This window comes from Gobius niger (genome assembly GCF_951799975.1).
Source record: "Gobius niger genome assembly, chromosome: 10".
Taxonomy (NCBI): Eukaryota; Metazoa; Chordata; class Actinopteri; order Gobiiformes; family Gobiidae; genus Gobius; species Gobius niger.
The window spans coordinates 28,204,402-28,220,990 of record NC_136861.1 but is presented as its reverse complement, the minus strand read 5'-3'; the positions used below and the strand labels follow the sequence as shown (position 1 = coordinate 28,220,990).

General features: G+C 43.0%; 1 protein-coding gene across 1 annotated transcript; it reads left to right on the top strand.

Moving 5' to 3' along the window:
- Window positions 1-892: 892 nt before the first annotated feature.
- LOC306968545 (uncharacterized protein) lies at window positions 893-10,374 on the top strand. Its single transcript, XM_079563957.1, has 19 exons — window positions 893-1,403; window positions 1,959-2,067; window positions 2,517-2,562; window positions 3,376-3,423; window positions 3,518-3,600; window positions 3,682-3,775; window positions 3,871-4,010; window positions 5,147-5,310; window positions 5,377-5,480; window positions 5,560-5,700; window positions 5,812-5,909; window positions 6,003-6,102; window positions 6,174-6,216; window positions 6,321-6,360; window positions 6,435-6,728; window positions 6,838-6,960; window positions 7,368-8,744; window positions 8,823-8,943; window positions 9,414-10,374. Exons 1-19 carry the CDS (start codon window positions 1,238-1,240, stop codon window positions 10,245-10,247), a joined length of 4,125 nt encoding a protein of 1,374 aa, XP_079420083.1. The 5' UTR covers window positions 893-1,237; the 3' UTR covers window positions 10,248-10,374.
- The last annotated feature ends 6,215 nt before the right edge of the window (window positions 10,375-16,589 follow it).

Genomic DNA, 16,589 nt, shown 5'->3' with positions numbered 1-16,589 from the left:
AACTTGTGCTTGTGCCTGCATATGCAGATAAAGGCAACCAAAGTTCAGTTGTAGTTGGTGTACGGCACTAAGAGTGCACCATACCGCTATTACTTTAACACATGAGTTTCTATTAATTTTTTTTTCTTTAGTCAATGGTAACTTTAATGAACTTAATGCTTTACTTGACAATATTCTCTACATCGGAAGTGTCTTGCTTAAGGACTCTCTCTTCTGCCATATCCTGAAAAGCTATGACACACTGCAGTCCCTTACTGAAGCCTCACTGCATCATAAATGGTACCCACACGCCCTCTAGTGGATAAATGTAATAGTGGGGGCTTCATTTTTCTTCCAAATATTTTGCAAAATTAACAATAATAGGTAAATACAAACATATTGCATCTATTAAATTTGCAAATCAATAAATATTATTGATCATAAAATATTGAGGGTTGTTATTATTTATTTTTTACTTTCAAGCTGAACTAGCTCAGAAAGTCTTTGCCGTAGCAACAAGCTAATTTTCTATAGGAAGGCAATTTGCAATGTCATTGTATTTCTAATTATTATTTCGCTGAAATAAATCAAACGCTCCCTCGGCGGAACAGGTGTTTTGCTGTGGTAATCGAATGATGCTGCGTTCAGGTAGAGCAAGAAAAAAAACATATTTAAAAAATGAATGTATATTCTAAAATAAAAATAAACTCCAGCTGTGCGTGTTGAAAAAAAAATAACATGTCAATATACATTCACTCTGGGGAGAATGCTTAAAATTGCATCACACTTTTGTATTTCTATTCCATTTTAGTTTGTCAGCACAGAAAGTAATGTGACTGTGGTGATCAAACGTCGGACAGCGTGGCGCTCATAAACGCCGCACGCGCTGGTGCGTGCACTCTGCTGACGAGCCGTTGCTTTTGGAAACAGCTGGTGGTTTCTGTCAGGGAACTACTCGGATTCGATGCAACTTTCAGCTCAAATAAAACTTTGAATCGGGGTTGACTCTAACTTTGGTGCTTTCTTTTGACTGTCTTTACTTAGAAGCTCCGTCAGTGGGAGATGTCATCCCCTGTTTGCCACTTTAATAGCAGTTGTTCATTGAAGACCTAGCTTGTTAGCGGTAAACCCGTGCTGGTTGGTGGACTCGGCGCTGCTAACACCAGCAGCTAACTTTAAACTCCATAGCAACAACCAGAAAAGCTGTCACCTGTCGACTCCGCTTGGATGATCTAGCAGAGGTTTGATTTGTAAAAATATGACGCATGTTCATTATAAATTCTCCTCCAAGCGCAGCTACAACACTGTGGTGTTTGACGGTGTGAATATCACGCTGTTTGAACTCAAGAGGTTGATTATGACCAGAGAGAAGCTACGAGCTACTGACAGCGATCTGCAAATCACCAACGCTCAGACCAAAGAAGGTAACGGCTTTACACATCAGTTCATTTGTTGTTTTGTCTCGGTAAAAGAGCAGTTTGTCGGCGTGAACTTTGGATGAAACACGTGGTCAGGCTTTGACAGCTGTCTGGTCCAGAGGCTGCGTCACTTTATACGGTATGTGCTAATGATGGGAGAAACAAGAAATCCAGCTCTCCAGACTAATGAAAAAGGTGCTACACACAACGTTGTATTCACGGGTAATGATAGTGTAACGTTGCTCTTGGAGCAAGGCGCATGTGCCTCTGCGTTTAAAGTCCTGTTTAAGTCTGGGATAAAAATAGCAGATGGGCGACTGGAGCGCTGCGTAAGACAGCCATGATGATGAGTGGCCAACAACCACCAGCCAAGGGACCATCAACGATCAGCAGACATGTACTCCAATGAGCTACCTCATGATGTTATTATGCAATGTTATACTTTTAATTATATCACATTCAGATAATTCATTTTACTTGTATGATTTCTTCAAGTTTGTTATACATCATGTGATGATTATTGTAAACCAAGTATCCTTTTCAACTGTTTCTGTGCCTCAGAATACACTGACGACGACAGCCAAATTCCCAGAGGCTCCTCTGTCATCGTTCGAAGAGTCCCCTCTCGTGCAGGAAAGTCCAGCTCAGGAAAGTCAAGTGCCAAAAGCAGGTTTGATGACATTTTCACAAGTTATACAGCTCAAATACATTACTCTCCTTTTCCACATGTTTACACAATCCTGAGCGCATCTTTATCCACATAAACTCTGATTTATCTGAAAGACTTATCTGTAGACAAAAAACGAACTATTTGATCGAGGTCAGGCAGGAAGAGAGTAGTGGTAAAGAGAACTCTGAACAAAAGGAATGGGTTTAGACCTGAAACCGGCAGTGCTGTTGGTATTATGTGTGTAGAGCGCACTGGAACAAACTATCGGTCATGTGACATGCCTGGTCAGCAGTGGGGTCTGCATGCCTGCATAATAACTAGTGTATCACGGTATATTAAAGAAGGAAAAGATAAACAGTCACTTAATTCTAGTGAATCGACAACAGTCGACTCTACTTTAACATTTGCGTCCTGAATTTACACAAATAACTTTTTTTTTTCTGTTTCAGTGGGCGCTCAGAGGCCTTTAACTACAGCAGCGGATTCTTTAAACCAGTACGTATCCAATCCCAGGTCCCCACAAAACACATTACTACCATTTGAATATTGATTATAAAGCACTACTTTAATCAGAATAGAATAGCTGAATATTCATAGATGTGTTAAAGGCTGCAGTGTTCTTAAACTGTGTTGCTGGAGTTGCCACTATCTGCTAAATCTGGGAGGTCAGAGCAGGTTGGGTGGTTCTAGCATTATCATGCAGCCCTGCTTGTCACAGCTGATAAGACTATAGGGTTTAAGAAAGGACTGCTATCTTCACAAACCGCTGTCTGACTAAATGAATGTTTTATGGTTGGTGGAAGCTGCAGTCAAAACGTGGAGCCCACTGTCTGCCTTAACTCTTTCTGGTTTCTCAGCAGGCCTGCCACTATCCAAGCGTTTGTTTTATTTGTGCATATTTATCAATAAAGGTTTTCATTTAAAGCTTTTAAAGCATTTGTTGTACGTGTTTTCTATTGAAATTACTCTTAAGCTCATCAGATTGATTAAGAAGTGATAAAGAAACAAACTGAGAAGGTTGTGCTGCTACACCAGATGCTTCTCACTTATCTGGGTTTTCCTCAGCTGTACAAACACATGGGGGACACAACCACTGTTCCAGTTAAATAAAGTGTACTGACAAATGTTTAGAACAAATATTAAAAGAAAAGAAGGGGGAACAACTCTACAAAGATACATTTCCTCTAAATATTTGTGTACATTTTAATATATGTAACCAGTTTAGCATAAAAAGTCAAGCTAATCTTCCAGCTTGTCCTAATGTAGAATGCACATAGGAGTTTGCATTAACCATGTGTTCAATTCTAGCCGAAGGATGCTCAGAAATCTACCGGAGTCTTGCCCATTTTCTCACAGGTATATCTTACTTTCTCTATCTCGGTTTTGATCATTTTATTGATCATTCTGTTTGACCTGAGCTTCTTCAGACATGTCTTTCATGTGTGCGCAGATGGCCGACCTCGCCACTGCAGAGTTCTCAGAAGACTATAAGATCAAAACCATTATGAACCAGTCGGGCTATGACAGCTCAAAGTAAGCCATTTCCCTCATGTTTGTGTGAAGATAATTATTAAGCTTTCTCGGCATAATAGTTATGTATGTGTGTATTTACAGCTACCTGAAGTACGCCGCACCACTCCCTGCAAACTACACTTGTTACCGCTGTGGATCCAGTGATCACCACATCAGGAGCTGTCCTGTGACCGTGGTATGAGAATAGCATTGTTGTTGTTGTTACCTAAAGCAGAAAGCTGATCAGAGCACCTTTTTAAATGCATTTCTGTATGTGTGTGTAATGGCTAGGATAAAAATGCGGAGACTCCCGTCAAGATTAAGAAGAGCACGGGGATTCCTCGATCCTTCATGGTCAAAGTGGATGATCCCAACATTAAGGGTGCCATGCTCACCAACACCGGAGACTACGCTGTACATGCCAATGACATGTGAGTGCACCAACAAACGTGTGTTCATCTCATACTTTTGCTTTGAGTAGAGTAGACAAAATAGTTACTCAATTACAAGTGTTACTACGTTGAACTAATCTTAGTTTATACTGTATAGGAGTATTGACTGGGGATGCACCAATCCGATACTGGTATCAAATATCGGAGCTGATACGGGAAAAAATACAATATCGGGTATCGGCTACAGATGTCCAATATTAGTTTTGGCTCCCAACACCTTAAAAACACAACTTTTACCACCTACATCTAAGTGATTTTGGGCATGCTGTGTATATCAATGTAAAGCAAAAAAACTGCAGAATTAAATGGCTGAGTTTTTGTTTTTTTGATCGTTGCACAAAGTTCTGCGGTTAGCAATAGCATGCTAAAGCTAGAGGGAGCGTGCTAATGCTAACGAAAACTAATCAAGGCTGGGTCAGAACTACCTAAAGAAGCCTAATACAATAAACTAACCACTGCTGAAGCCAAGTGTCTGTATTTTAGTTTAAGAAATAACTGATCTAACATATTTGTAATGATCATATCACTTCATGTGAGTTGTTTATATTAATGTAACCTAAAGCCTGTCATATACCCACAGATATTTTGTGTAGAAAAGTACAGTGATCCATGTTAAATGTTTATCCAAGAGTTTATCAATAAATATATTTGACAATTCATCGGCAACATGACAATAAAATATGACTTTATTGATCTCACAATACATTTTTCACTCAGAGAAAGCTCAAATCCCAGTATCGGTATCAGTAGCAAAGAAGCTGGATCTCTAGTATTGACTCTGATTCATGAAAATGAACATTGTCTTAAGTATTGGCCATAACCAATAAAAAGAAAGGAAATAATTCTGTAGTATAAGTGCAAGAAACACAATCATTGAAAGTTTCATATCAGCATAAAGCTATTGTCACTTCAGCTCTTACTCACTGGGGGAAGAGTGGTCAAAGTAATAACTCAAGAGTATTTTACTCTTATTACTCATGAACAAGAAAAAACTGTTTACATTGTCTTCAAAAAGCTGCTCAAGTAGACATACTTGAGTAAAGGTAACGGAAATCTACGCACCTCTTTAACAAACGTCACTGTCTGTTTGTGTCTGTGTGTGTGTTTCCTCACAGAGAGGCCTATGCTGTTGGAAAAAAGAAGGTCCCTGCTCAGGAGCAACAGACTGAAGACCCCCCAGATGCGGCCATTCCAGATGAACTGCAGTGCCTTATCTGCCGAGACCTGCTGAATGATGCTGTGGTCATCCCGTGCTGTGGAAACAGCTACTGCGATGACTGTAAGAAACTGATGTGCACAAGCTCCACTGTACTTGACATTTACTAATCCTTGTCGCATCGCTCAGGTATCCGCTCCGCTCTGCTGGATTCAGAGGATCACGTTTGCCCAACATGTAGCCAATCAGATGTCTCGCCCGATGCTCTTATAGCCAATAAATTTCTGCGGCAGGTAAGGTGATAACTAATTCAATCCCTCTTCTTTTATTCAAACAATGTGTTATTTACAGTTTGTTTGCATTCATACCCAGGCCGTGAATAATTTTACAAAGGAGCAAATCTGCGGCCAAAGCTTTAAAAGTACACCCACCACTTCCCGATCCCAAGATTGTACTCCTCGACCAAGTCCTGCCCCCACCCCACCCCCTCAAAGCCAGCCTGAGAAGTCACAGGTAAGTCTTATGATTTGCACATGGAGACTGTGCTGTATACTTACTTTACAGATACTACAACCAAGTGTAGAATTTTCAAATACTAAACCTTCCATTATTATTTTCCCACAGGTAGCAGACATACACCCAGTTATCACTTCTGATTCACCTCCCAGCTCATCCAGCACCTCCTTAAATGTTGTGAAAGTCCTTGATGAGATACCGGAGAAGTAAGCGCTTGAGATTACTGCAAATACCAGCTGCTCTATAAAGTTGAGGGGACATTAACAATGTAATGGTGCAATATTGTGTCATTTGCTCAGGGAGGCTGATATGAAGAAAAACAGTTCACCCGCAGAAAGCCCCTCTGTGCTGGTTCCAGATGCAGACCTTTGTGATTCTGGGCCACAGACAACACCACTGGTAAGGACAACAACATACAATATGAAATATCCATGTATACTGTATGTTTAACAATATTTATTCTGCTTTAGGTGACCACAGTTGCACAACCAGTGGTAGAAGATTGTAACTCAGGTAAGAGACACATCAAAGTGGTGAATTTCTAACACTTTACAGTATAGGTTTACACATACTGCCCTGCTTTGAAAGTTCACACACATTTTTTCCCAATTGAAAAGGTTCCACATCACAGTGTGATCAGGCCCCACTCAGGGACAGGTCAGTAATCATATGTTTGTGTGTTTATCACGTGTCTGCTCACTGGGTTATTTCAGTTCTGGTGTCGTCCACAGATCCACTTCAGTGAATCCCAGTGAGGGCTGGACTGCAATAAATGCCCATCCTCCCGCTTCCTCACCGTCCACATTTTTACTTCCTCATTCTCCTAATATCACCCCTTCACATTTTCAAACAATCCTGCAACAGCAGCCTATGACTAGTTACCCTCCTGCTTTCTCCATAACCGCACCTCTGTGGCCTCCAGGGTCCAGCCCTCAGGGGACACCCATCCCTGCCTACACCTCATCACCCATCCCCCCTCTCCTCCCCAAAGAGTTTATGCTGTACCACAGAAGAAACAAAGAAAGGTAAATAACATTGGTACAAGACATGTGATTACATTTTTGTGGGAAAAATACTCCTAAAGCTCATTTTGTTTTGCATTACTGTAATCAAGCACCTCTTCTTTCGTTTAAGGACCCCTCCTAGAGGACCGTCATACAACGCATCACGTCTCTATAGTTCAAAGTCCCGTGGATCCAAAAGCCCTCGTTCCTCCAGCAGATCACCCCCTCGATCCAGGTCCCACGACAGAACGCGGTTCGTATTTGCTTTTGTAATAATATAGTTATTACAGGAAGTACCTCTGATGGAGGAACTTACTGACTGTCTGATTTGTAAAGGCCCTGTTCCTGATTTTTTTTTTTTAACAAACAATGAAAGATTGTAGAAGAAGGAGCAATTAAATAAAATTGTAAGTTAGTTTATGGAGTTCATAAGAATATTTCACGAGTTTCAGGGTCACTTTTTAGGGTCACATAAATGCTAAGAAAAACTAGCCGGTAAGTTCATGATATTAATACAAAGACTTTGATTAGATGCACTGTATTTTTTGTGTACTGAAGGAGGACAAAACTGCCACTCTTTCTGCCACTATAAATAAATCAGGTATAGGGCCTTTAAAAAGTGTTTAATACAACTAAAAACCTCTTCCTTTGTCCCTCCAGACATTATTCCCCTTACTCCAGTCACAGAGGCCCGTCCAGTCGCTCTCACTCGTCCCGTTCATACAGCCACAAGCGCTCTCACTCGCCAACCACAACCTCTCCTCCAAGTTCACATTCCCAGGTCAGGTCAAGATCACCGGTAGATCGCCACAGGAGCCGTTACCATCACAGCCAAAGCAGCAGTGGCAGCAGCAGCTCGAGGAAGAGGAGGGACCGAGAGGCCTCAGAGCGGAGTTATGACACATACCTGCGCTGGAAACAAGAGTACACAGACTGGTGCGAGAAGTATTTCAACAGCTACTTCAGCCACTTTCACCAAATGCCTCCCCCACCACTTATGCCTCCCCCACAGCCGCACTGGAGCAACCACCCGCCCCATCCCCACAGGGGACGGTCGCCGCCATCCACCGACAGTCGCTCCTACTCCGAAAGAAGCTCGACCACCACCCATTCCTCTTCATCTTACAGCGACTCGACTCCAACGCCGTCATTCAGCGACAGCAACTCTCCCCAGAGCGACGACGGCGGCTCCGGGGCGTCCCGTGAGCTAGCAGGAGTTCCAAACCGAAACAAGGCCAAAGAAAGTGGGAAGCAAAGGGCCGAGAGCAGAAAGGTGCCCCCCAAAAAGACTGATAAACATAAAAGTCAGGTTGAAGATAAAAAAGCTAAAGATCTGAAACTGTCGGATAAAGAGAAAGAGAGAAAGTGGCGTGAGGAGAAGGAGGAAAAGCGGCACAAAGCGAAGGCCGGTAAAAAGCCGGCTCGCGCAGACACAGATAGAAGCAGACAACCCGGACGTAGCAAATCGCCAGACTCGAGGTCGGACAAGAGCAAAAAGAGGTGGGATGAAGAAACTCCGAGAAATCAAAGGCAAGATATTCCGATCGGGTCTCCCTCCAGCTCGGACCTGCTCCCGAAAGCGCTTGAAAGGGAAAAAGTGAAGAAGGCCGTGTGGAAACCTCAGCCGCTCACCAAGGAGAATGCATGGGAAGGTGGCGTCAAGGTAAAACCGCAGAAGAAAATCAACATCCATATCAATCTGGACAGCCGAAAGAACGAAGATGATAACGTCGAAGAGGCGGAAAAAGCGATTAGAGTTGAGAATCGCACTAATCTAGTCCACGTAAACAAATCAGAAGAGCTGCTAACACCAGATAAAGGAATAAAAGATATTAAAAACGATTCTTGGGAGATATTTCCCGATGATGAAACTGTCGTTGGAGGAGAGGATTCAGATCTGTGGCAGTGCGCCCTTACAGCAGTGGAGGAAGGAGAGGAGCAGAAGACGGAGGACGACGTGAAACCGCAAGAACAAGAGGACGTTTCGAACTCCAACAGAAGAAACGAGAGAACAAGCATTATCGCAGGCGACAGCTGGTGAGTGTCCTCATGTTTCCGCACAGGATTCCAGTTGATTTGGTGAATTTGCTGAGTGTTTTTTATTTGTCTGTGCAGCTTCAAAATGGGGCCATCAGGAAGTGTGATCGTCTGTGAGGAACAACAAAAGACAGCAGTGATGGTTCTGGAAGAAATCATAGAGAAGCGATATTTGGAAAAACACAGTGACCATATAAAGGTTATAACACGCTACCAGAAATAGATTTCAAAACCTTGCGGGAAAACAAGATAAAGTACAAACAAAACCTGTTGCTTAATCTCCCAGTTACGGAATATCAAAGAAACGTGTAAGCTGATAACATGAAATGGTTGAGCTATTAAGAGACGGCATTGGTTTTGTTTTGCAAAGTCTGGTGGTTAGCTCGCAGATTCAGCTGTGGTTAAATGAGTCACCTTTGTTTTCCTTTTTTGTGTCGTGAACTCTGCAGTCAGTGACACAGACTTTTAATTATTATTTTGATGTTGCGTTTTGGGTTGAGAAATACCACAAATTCTCAACAGTGCGACCTACACCACCACCCAACATAATGTTAAATGATGGCATTACTGCTGGAGAGCTTTATGTCCTTTACTACAGCAATTTCAAACGTTTTTAAACTGCTTACTTCCGCTCTGTAGTGAGTCCAGTGTCTTTCTTTCTTTCTTTAGATCCCCCGCTCCAGACGGGAAAGGGATGGATCTGAGAAGGAACGGCAAGCCACAGTTTCTTCACATCACAGGGAGGGGAAGGGCAAGACAAAGAGAAGGTTAGTAGGAGTAGAAAACTCTGAGGAGATGGATGACAGTGCTAGGTTAGATGGCACAGTTGCCCCCTCTAGTGGCCGAGCCGTAACTGACAGCGGTTTTGATTTTGACAGAAAGGAGAAGAAAAAGGCAGAGAGAGAGAGTCAGAGCAGAAAGGGAGAAGAAGGCAAACGCCACAAAGAAAGGGAAAGCTGTAGCACTTCGAACAGAAAGTCATCAAACGGTTCTGGCCGGGCGTTCACCTCCATTTTAGATGCAGAGGAGTGTAAGATACATAGAGAGCAAGATGAAGACACATGCAGAGAGGGAAATTCGCGCAAAATCAGTGTGGAGCTAGACGTAGAGTGGAAAGGCCAAAGTGCTTATTCCCGAAGTTATTATCACGACGGTCACCAAGACACAAACGTCCACCTCGACTGGAGCAAGTCGCACTCTCCGTCTGACAGTAGGGACAGAGGTCAGCTCCCCTCCAAAACGTTCACAGAGGCGAATCACCACAGACAGAAGTGGACATGCCCAGCCCCACCCACCGCCGGGCCCAGCCGAGGCGCGGCTTTGGACTCGGAGAAAACGAGGGAGTCCAAATACGAACGCCAGAAAGACAGGAAGAAGCTCAAATCGCACAAAAAGGAGATGGGACACGGCAGTCCCGATGAGGAAAGGAAAATGAAGAAACAAAACAAAGATGGAGGACAGATGGACTTGAGTAAAGAATACCTGTCTGACAAACATACTTGAATTGTGCTTTCTTATGACAAGTGCCTGCTTTTTTTTTTCTTTTTTTTACTCGCCTTAATTTCCTGTGCAGCCTTATCCAGCGTCACACGCAATCACACTGGGAAACAAAGCACTTTTAGCTGAAATGTGAATGAAAACAAAGCATTTATAAAGTAATGAATCTTTGCACATGATCGCGTCCTGCTTAGGGCTTGACTTTCGTGCCGAGCCTGAAGGGATCATTCAGGGCGAGTCTGACAAGAAGACTGTAACTCGATGCCTCAGGTGCATTCTTAACATTATTGATTTGCAAGGACTTGGAACAGTGTGAATATTCAGCTTAAGAATATGAATCCTATGTTTGTTTGTCACACTTTATATTTTGTAAATGTTTAATGGAGAAAAAAAAAAAACTCAAGCTGCTGGGTAGATATAATTTACCAAAGACATGTTCTGTTTTGAAGGAAATAAAATCAACTTAAGTGTGTAATTTTTGGGTCCAGTTGCTTTTTTTCCCCCCCCACCCCGTAAAATTCTCGCTTCTTGGTCAGTGTGTGGTCGCTTTCTTTGTTGTCTATCTTTTTACAGCAACGCAGCAACCGAAAATCTCTGTCCAACCCGCTCCACGACTCAGGTAAGAACATCCAACACGATTCAAGACACCTTTCACTACAGTTCCTCTGCGTATTGGGCGCTTTTGTTTCCGTCTGCGTGCTTCTTCCCCCTGCCTCATTAACTTGCTTCGAGAAAGACGTGGCGGGAATCCAACTTGCCCGTCTCTTCTGTGTTTTGGTGTTGTGACTGCAGCCGATTGTCGCCCGCGCCAAGGCATCATGGCATCCAAATCTGGTGGCTGCAAAGCTCGGACTGCGCCCTCGCCTCGGGAAAGCGTCGGGATACGTGGTCAGTATATTCTTTTATGTTCATGGGGGAGTAAAAAAACATGGATGCTGAAATGAGTATACGTAACTACATCGCACCCCCCACAATTTGGAATCAACAGCGCACTTTTAAAGTTTGCAGCAAATCACAAAGGCATAAATATCGTCCAGGGGTGAAACAGTTTGAAAAGACTCATCTGCTAAATGACCTTTTGTTCATTATAGTATGTTTTGTATTGTAGAGTTACATGCAGCCTAATTGAAATGAATGTGGAAGAACCAGCCCGCTCTGTCTGCATGTATGATACAAGTGACTGAGTAAAATGACAAGACAGACAGCTAGACAGGAGGCAGACACACAAACATAGACTGTAGATGTGGACCAGCAGACAAGCGAATGGGGAAAAGGCATGTAGCGTTCAGGATCACTCCTTTGAAGCCAAGGTATTTCTTCTTTTGACTGTCTATCGTCTCGCGGCTGCATTGTGTTATTTTAGTCTGCTGCCTATTTCTCTCTCTTTTTTTTTTTCTTCCTTTTTTCCCCCGTCTGGGGTTTTTCCGACCTTCCTTTGTGCCCGCGATGTGTGCCGACATCTCGGGGCACCGTGCCAGCCCCAGCCCCAGCCCGATGAAGACCAAGCTGTTTGTCGGCGAGTGAAGGGGGCTGTATGCAGATTGGCTTGTTTGGAGTCGGTGGCAGCTGCAGGCACTTGTGTCTTCTCCTTGTGTGCATGCGTTGCGTGTGTCCTGACATCCTCTCAGACCGGTGGGGGACCCGCCGTGTGGGTTCACGCATGTTGTAGTGGAGGAGCACGTGCTGGAGATAGTTGTTAGAGTGGGGAGCGAGTGCCAGACCAAGTGGGAAATGCCTTGTGAAGTTGAAGGGTGTTTAGGTTGTGTTGTGTAATGAAATGTATGGCTGTTACGTTTTTTTTTTGTTTTTTTTTGTGATCACTTTTCATCATCAATGTTTTGACATTAGCATTTGGGGGGTTGTTAGGGTTGAATGTGGATCCTTATAAAAATCTGCAGGGCAATATTTTTTAGTTTAGAATATGAAAATGGGCTCAATAGGAAATAGGAATTGTAGGACAACAGTTCAAACAGTGAGAAGCTTAAATAAGGTAAAGGATAGTGCAAAAATGAATTGTGATTGCTATTGCAGACTTTGCAGTTTTCTTATTTTGTGTGTATGTTGTCATTTTAAATAGTTAATACAAAGCTATTTTTTCCCCTTTTTCATCAAGGCAACTTTAGAAAACCTGATCTCCTGTGTAGTCTCCACTAGGAGAGACTGATTTGAAGTTTTTTTTTTTAAATAAACTTACCGTTGTCGTTTGTAGTGACCTCTAGTGGTGGTTTTAGGTAAGACCTGCTAATCATAAACTTACTGCCATTCTAGAAAGGCTCAGTTCCAGTGACAATGCTGATGTTCAAGTGAGATGTTATGCCCATAGTCTGACAAGTATTTGCATACCGAGTGCCCCCAGTCCGTCAGACACTCCAGTCCTCTCTGCTTTTGTTTAGCGCAGTGCCAGGAGGCAGACCATACTTTATAAAGAGTGGGTCTGGCACTGAAGGAATTTGCGAGTTTACACAGCGCTGGCAGCTGTACGTGCAATTGTGCACATGCAAATCGGACCCTCTTTTGTATTTCTTAATCTGCTGTGGTATTTAGCATTTGTAATATGTCAGTAACATCTGACTGTGTGTGTGTACGTGTGAGTGTGTGTGTGTGTGCTCCTGCTGCCCCTGTCTGTGACCACAAGTGTGCACAGAATAACAATGAGCATCTCTGTCTGCCCACCGCCTGTGTACGAGACGGAGAGAGACAGCGGAGGTCTTTGCCAGGGGCTAATCTCGCCTATTGGGTTTAAGAGCGTGTTTAAATTCGATCTTTCATCTCCTTTTCTGCGGACTTCTATTCCCTTTTCTCACCTGCGTTATAAACACCTGCATTTAAAATAGGATCCTCATTATGTACAGGGAAATGACGGACAAAATACAGCCACATATGTTAACTAAAGTGGTCTAGTCTAACCATAAAACTAGTATGAATGTTGCTGCTTTCAGACAGTTTGCCAAGAGACCATGCAAACCAAAACAATCTGATTACTAATCCTGGTTGTTTGCATGTCTTTCATCTAGGCTGTACAAATTATAATCATTACAATATCCATGTCCTAAGAGGCTACAAGTTGATGGAAAATGTGCTTATAATTGTTTACATTGAACAAGCCAACATTTATTATGGGAAAATGTGAATCAAGTAGATGGTTATGCAGATGACATTCCAGCACGGCAACAACAGTGTAGCATGGAAATTTGTTGTGTGTTTTCTCTTAGTTCTAATTTCTCTGTGTGGATGTGGGCCAAACCCCTTAGATTGATTAAGCTAGATTCTGGACACTTTTCATCTGTAATTCACTGGGATGCCACATACAATTAAAAAAAAAAAAAACACTTGGTTTGGTCTGCAATCAGAGGCTTTTGAGGTGCAGTTTGAATAAGGTCAGAATGCAAAGCGTACCAAAGCCACAGACGAAAGGAAGCCAGGAAGAAAGGCAACATTAACCGAGGATTGAAAACCACAGGATTCAAACAGTGGTTAATAACATGTTTTGCAAATATGTTTCTATGAACTAGAGCTGAAGGGGGCAACGTAATATGAGAAAAGAATAGTGGTACACGATAACAGGATGTCAGTCCCACGCTTTACCATGTCAACACAACACACAGAATCTTTAAGTACTTGGCTTTTTGACCAGGTTGTGTTAAAACAAAACTTAAAATAGACTAAAACAAGACAAAAATGGAGCCAATGCCTATTTTTATGTAAATCTCAGTCAGATGAAAGACCTCTTCTTGCCATAAGGATATTGTGTTGGCCAATACTGCGATTTATTGTATGTGGTGCAGCCGTAGATGGGAAATTCACTGTTGTTTATCATCTAATATTCTGATGTCAGAACGTTGTCTTTTCTTTTTCTTTAGCAGTGCCCCAGTAGTAACCACTCTGAATACAAATCTTTTCGAATGTAGCATTAGAGACACAATCGGCCCTGACTTTTATTATTCAGAAAACAGCTCCTGTAGGTTGCCTTATTTGCTCCTGCAGACTGAGCAGTGATGCGAACGCAAGTACCCAGGCGCAGTGGTCCAGTGCTGATGTGTGCATGGCAGAGAGGGCGCTGGATGAATCAGTGTTTCCTCCGAGGGTACATGGGCCGTGAGCTCGGCTCATTTGTATGACCAACACCGAGGCAGAAGGCAGGCTGACTACAGCACTGTCTAGACTCCTTACATCTATGTGGCTTTAGTGTGTTCAGGAAAGCAAACAACCCGCAGTTTTGGTCTTTTTGCATGTTACAGGGCACAAGCTTGTTTTCCTCATGACCAAATAAATGCCTGTTCCACCAGCTGATGTCACGAGGTGGGGGCTCTCAGAGGTGTGTCTTTGTGTGTTACAGTTTATAATCTGTTATTGTTTCAGTGCTCCCATTGCTGTTATTGTGAAGCATTTGCTGCAAAAATTCTATTTTTTTCCCCACAAATGTTTTGCATAACTATAAATCAAAAATCTTTCTAAATATAAGATAATTAATATGTTTTTAATTATTTGGGTCACAGCGTATTACTTCTGCTTGAGTAAAGTAATTGTAACGTGAGCAGATAGTTTGGCTGCTCTACCCACCTCCACAGTTGAGAGTTCATTCATCAACATGTCCTTGTGCACCCTCTGTGCAGTGTGCCTGTGTAATTACCATCTCCACAGCAACAGGGTGGGATATTGAAATCATGTAAATTGTAGAGCTGTCTTTGTCTTGTCACCAAAATAAAAGCGAGACATTATGACACACTGCATAGTCACGTGCGTCCACACAAACACGCGTTAATTAGTCTGGAGTGGTTTCCTGCAGTGCGGATCACCCTTTGCCTGTGAGAAAGAGGGACCCAACAGCGCGGCAGATAACAGGTGACGTGCCATACAAGGGGAAAGCATGCCTTTAGTGACATAATAATCAGGACAAACGCACATATCTGAAGGCAGCCGGGCGTCAGTGGGCGGCTGAGATACACTCTGATGACAGCAGCTAAAGTTAGAAGGTGACACGCACCCTAGCTGACAGACAGGAATGTTGACATTTTCAAGACGTCCTCATATTAAAGGCACACTGCGCAACACCGTTTCCTACTAACGACAACTAAAAGATTCAAGGAAAGATGTAGTTTTGATTTTTCTTTGTAAATAATATCCTCATGGTTGGAGTGACGTTTCTTAGCAACACCAGCCGTCGTGATTTGTGAAGGGGGAAACACGAGGGGAAACTACTGGGCTTAATGAGCAACTTCACTCTACTCATCAAAAGCTCTGAAATTATAAAATCCTTTCATTGTGTCAAACCCAAGACCAAACCACCACGAATCACTACCAGCCCAAACTGATCATCTTTTGGCACAGTCTGGCCAAACCTGTGCATGTTTTCTTCAAAGGAACAGGCCACCATTTTTCCATACTGAGATATGTTCTTACCTGAGCTTAGACGAGTTGATGTGTACCTGTCTGGTCTTTGTGCCTGTGGAAGAGCGTGGTAGCTTCTAACTTCACCCCCGTTTGGAATGTGTTGGGAGAGGTCAAATGCTAACAACATCTTTGGTGGTTTTGTGTGACTGAGGGCACCCACAAAGACCAAACGGGTACGCATCAACTCGTCTAAGCTCAGGTAAGAACATATCTCAGTATGGAAAATGGTGGCCTGTTCCTTTAAATCGTCTACTTTAGTTTAGAACGACTTGCATTGAAGACTTTCATGTCTCATGTTGTTGCCCTTATCATAATTGGCTCCCCCAGTTTTCCTAAAGCACCAATGGCATTCTGATACAAGCCCTGTAATTGTGTTCCTGCAATAGCGTTGGCAGAAGCAATCCCAACATCTGAAGCAGGAGGAGAAGGAGAGGGGCCGGAGCTGTGCATGTGTGAAGCAGCTCTCTGATTGTCCCCTGCCATTGATATGGAGATGGAGGGGGGCAAAGAAAAGAAGCCCTTTTGTGCGCCTGTGGGTTGAGTTCTTGTGGACGCCAGCCACAAAAGAACAAGACTCGGGCTACTGTAGAACAGAGGGGAGAGTTATGCGGTCGCTCTGCACAAGCCAATGTAAATATCAAACACACAGTTGGCCCGTTTGTCCTCATAATGTTTGGGGAGGCCCATGTGATCTCTGACAATGGCCACGTCAGAATCAAAGCAACCAGTGGACGGGTACAGTTGGAAAATGAAAATGATTTATGAACTGAATTGAAGATCTGATGTGATTACAATGTCAATCGTGGGGCAAAACAGCGGAAAAATGTGCAGCACTTTCATTTTTGTATATAATGCCCTCTCTTACTGGTAATACCCAATGCTACCTGCCATCTGATTGATGAACTATAGCTTGTATTATGACTACGGTTACCATAACCACTTATCATAATACAACAC

Excerpts from the sequence above, each read along its gene's own strand:
- LOC306968545 (XM_079563957.1), top strand. The coding sequence starts at position 1,238 with ATGACGCATGTTCATTATAAATTCTCCTCCAAGCGCAGCTACAACACT. Across the intron at positions 1,404-1,958 it reads CAACGCTCAGACCAAAGAAG|AATACACTGACGACGACAGC; the intron begins GTAACGGCTTTA and ends TCTGTGCCTCAG. Across the intron at positions 3,776-3,870 it reads GGAGCTGTCCTGTGACCGTG|GATAAAAATGCGGAGACTCC; the intron begins GTATGAGAATAG and ends TGTAATGGCTAG.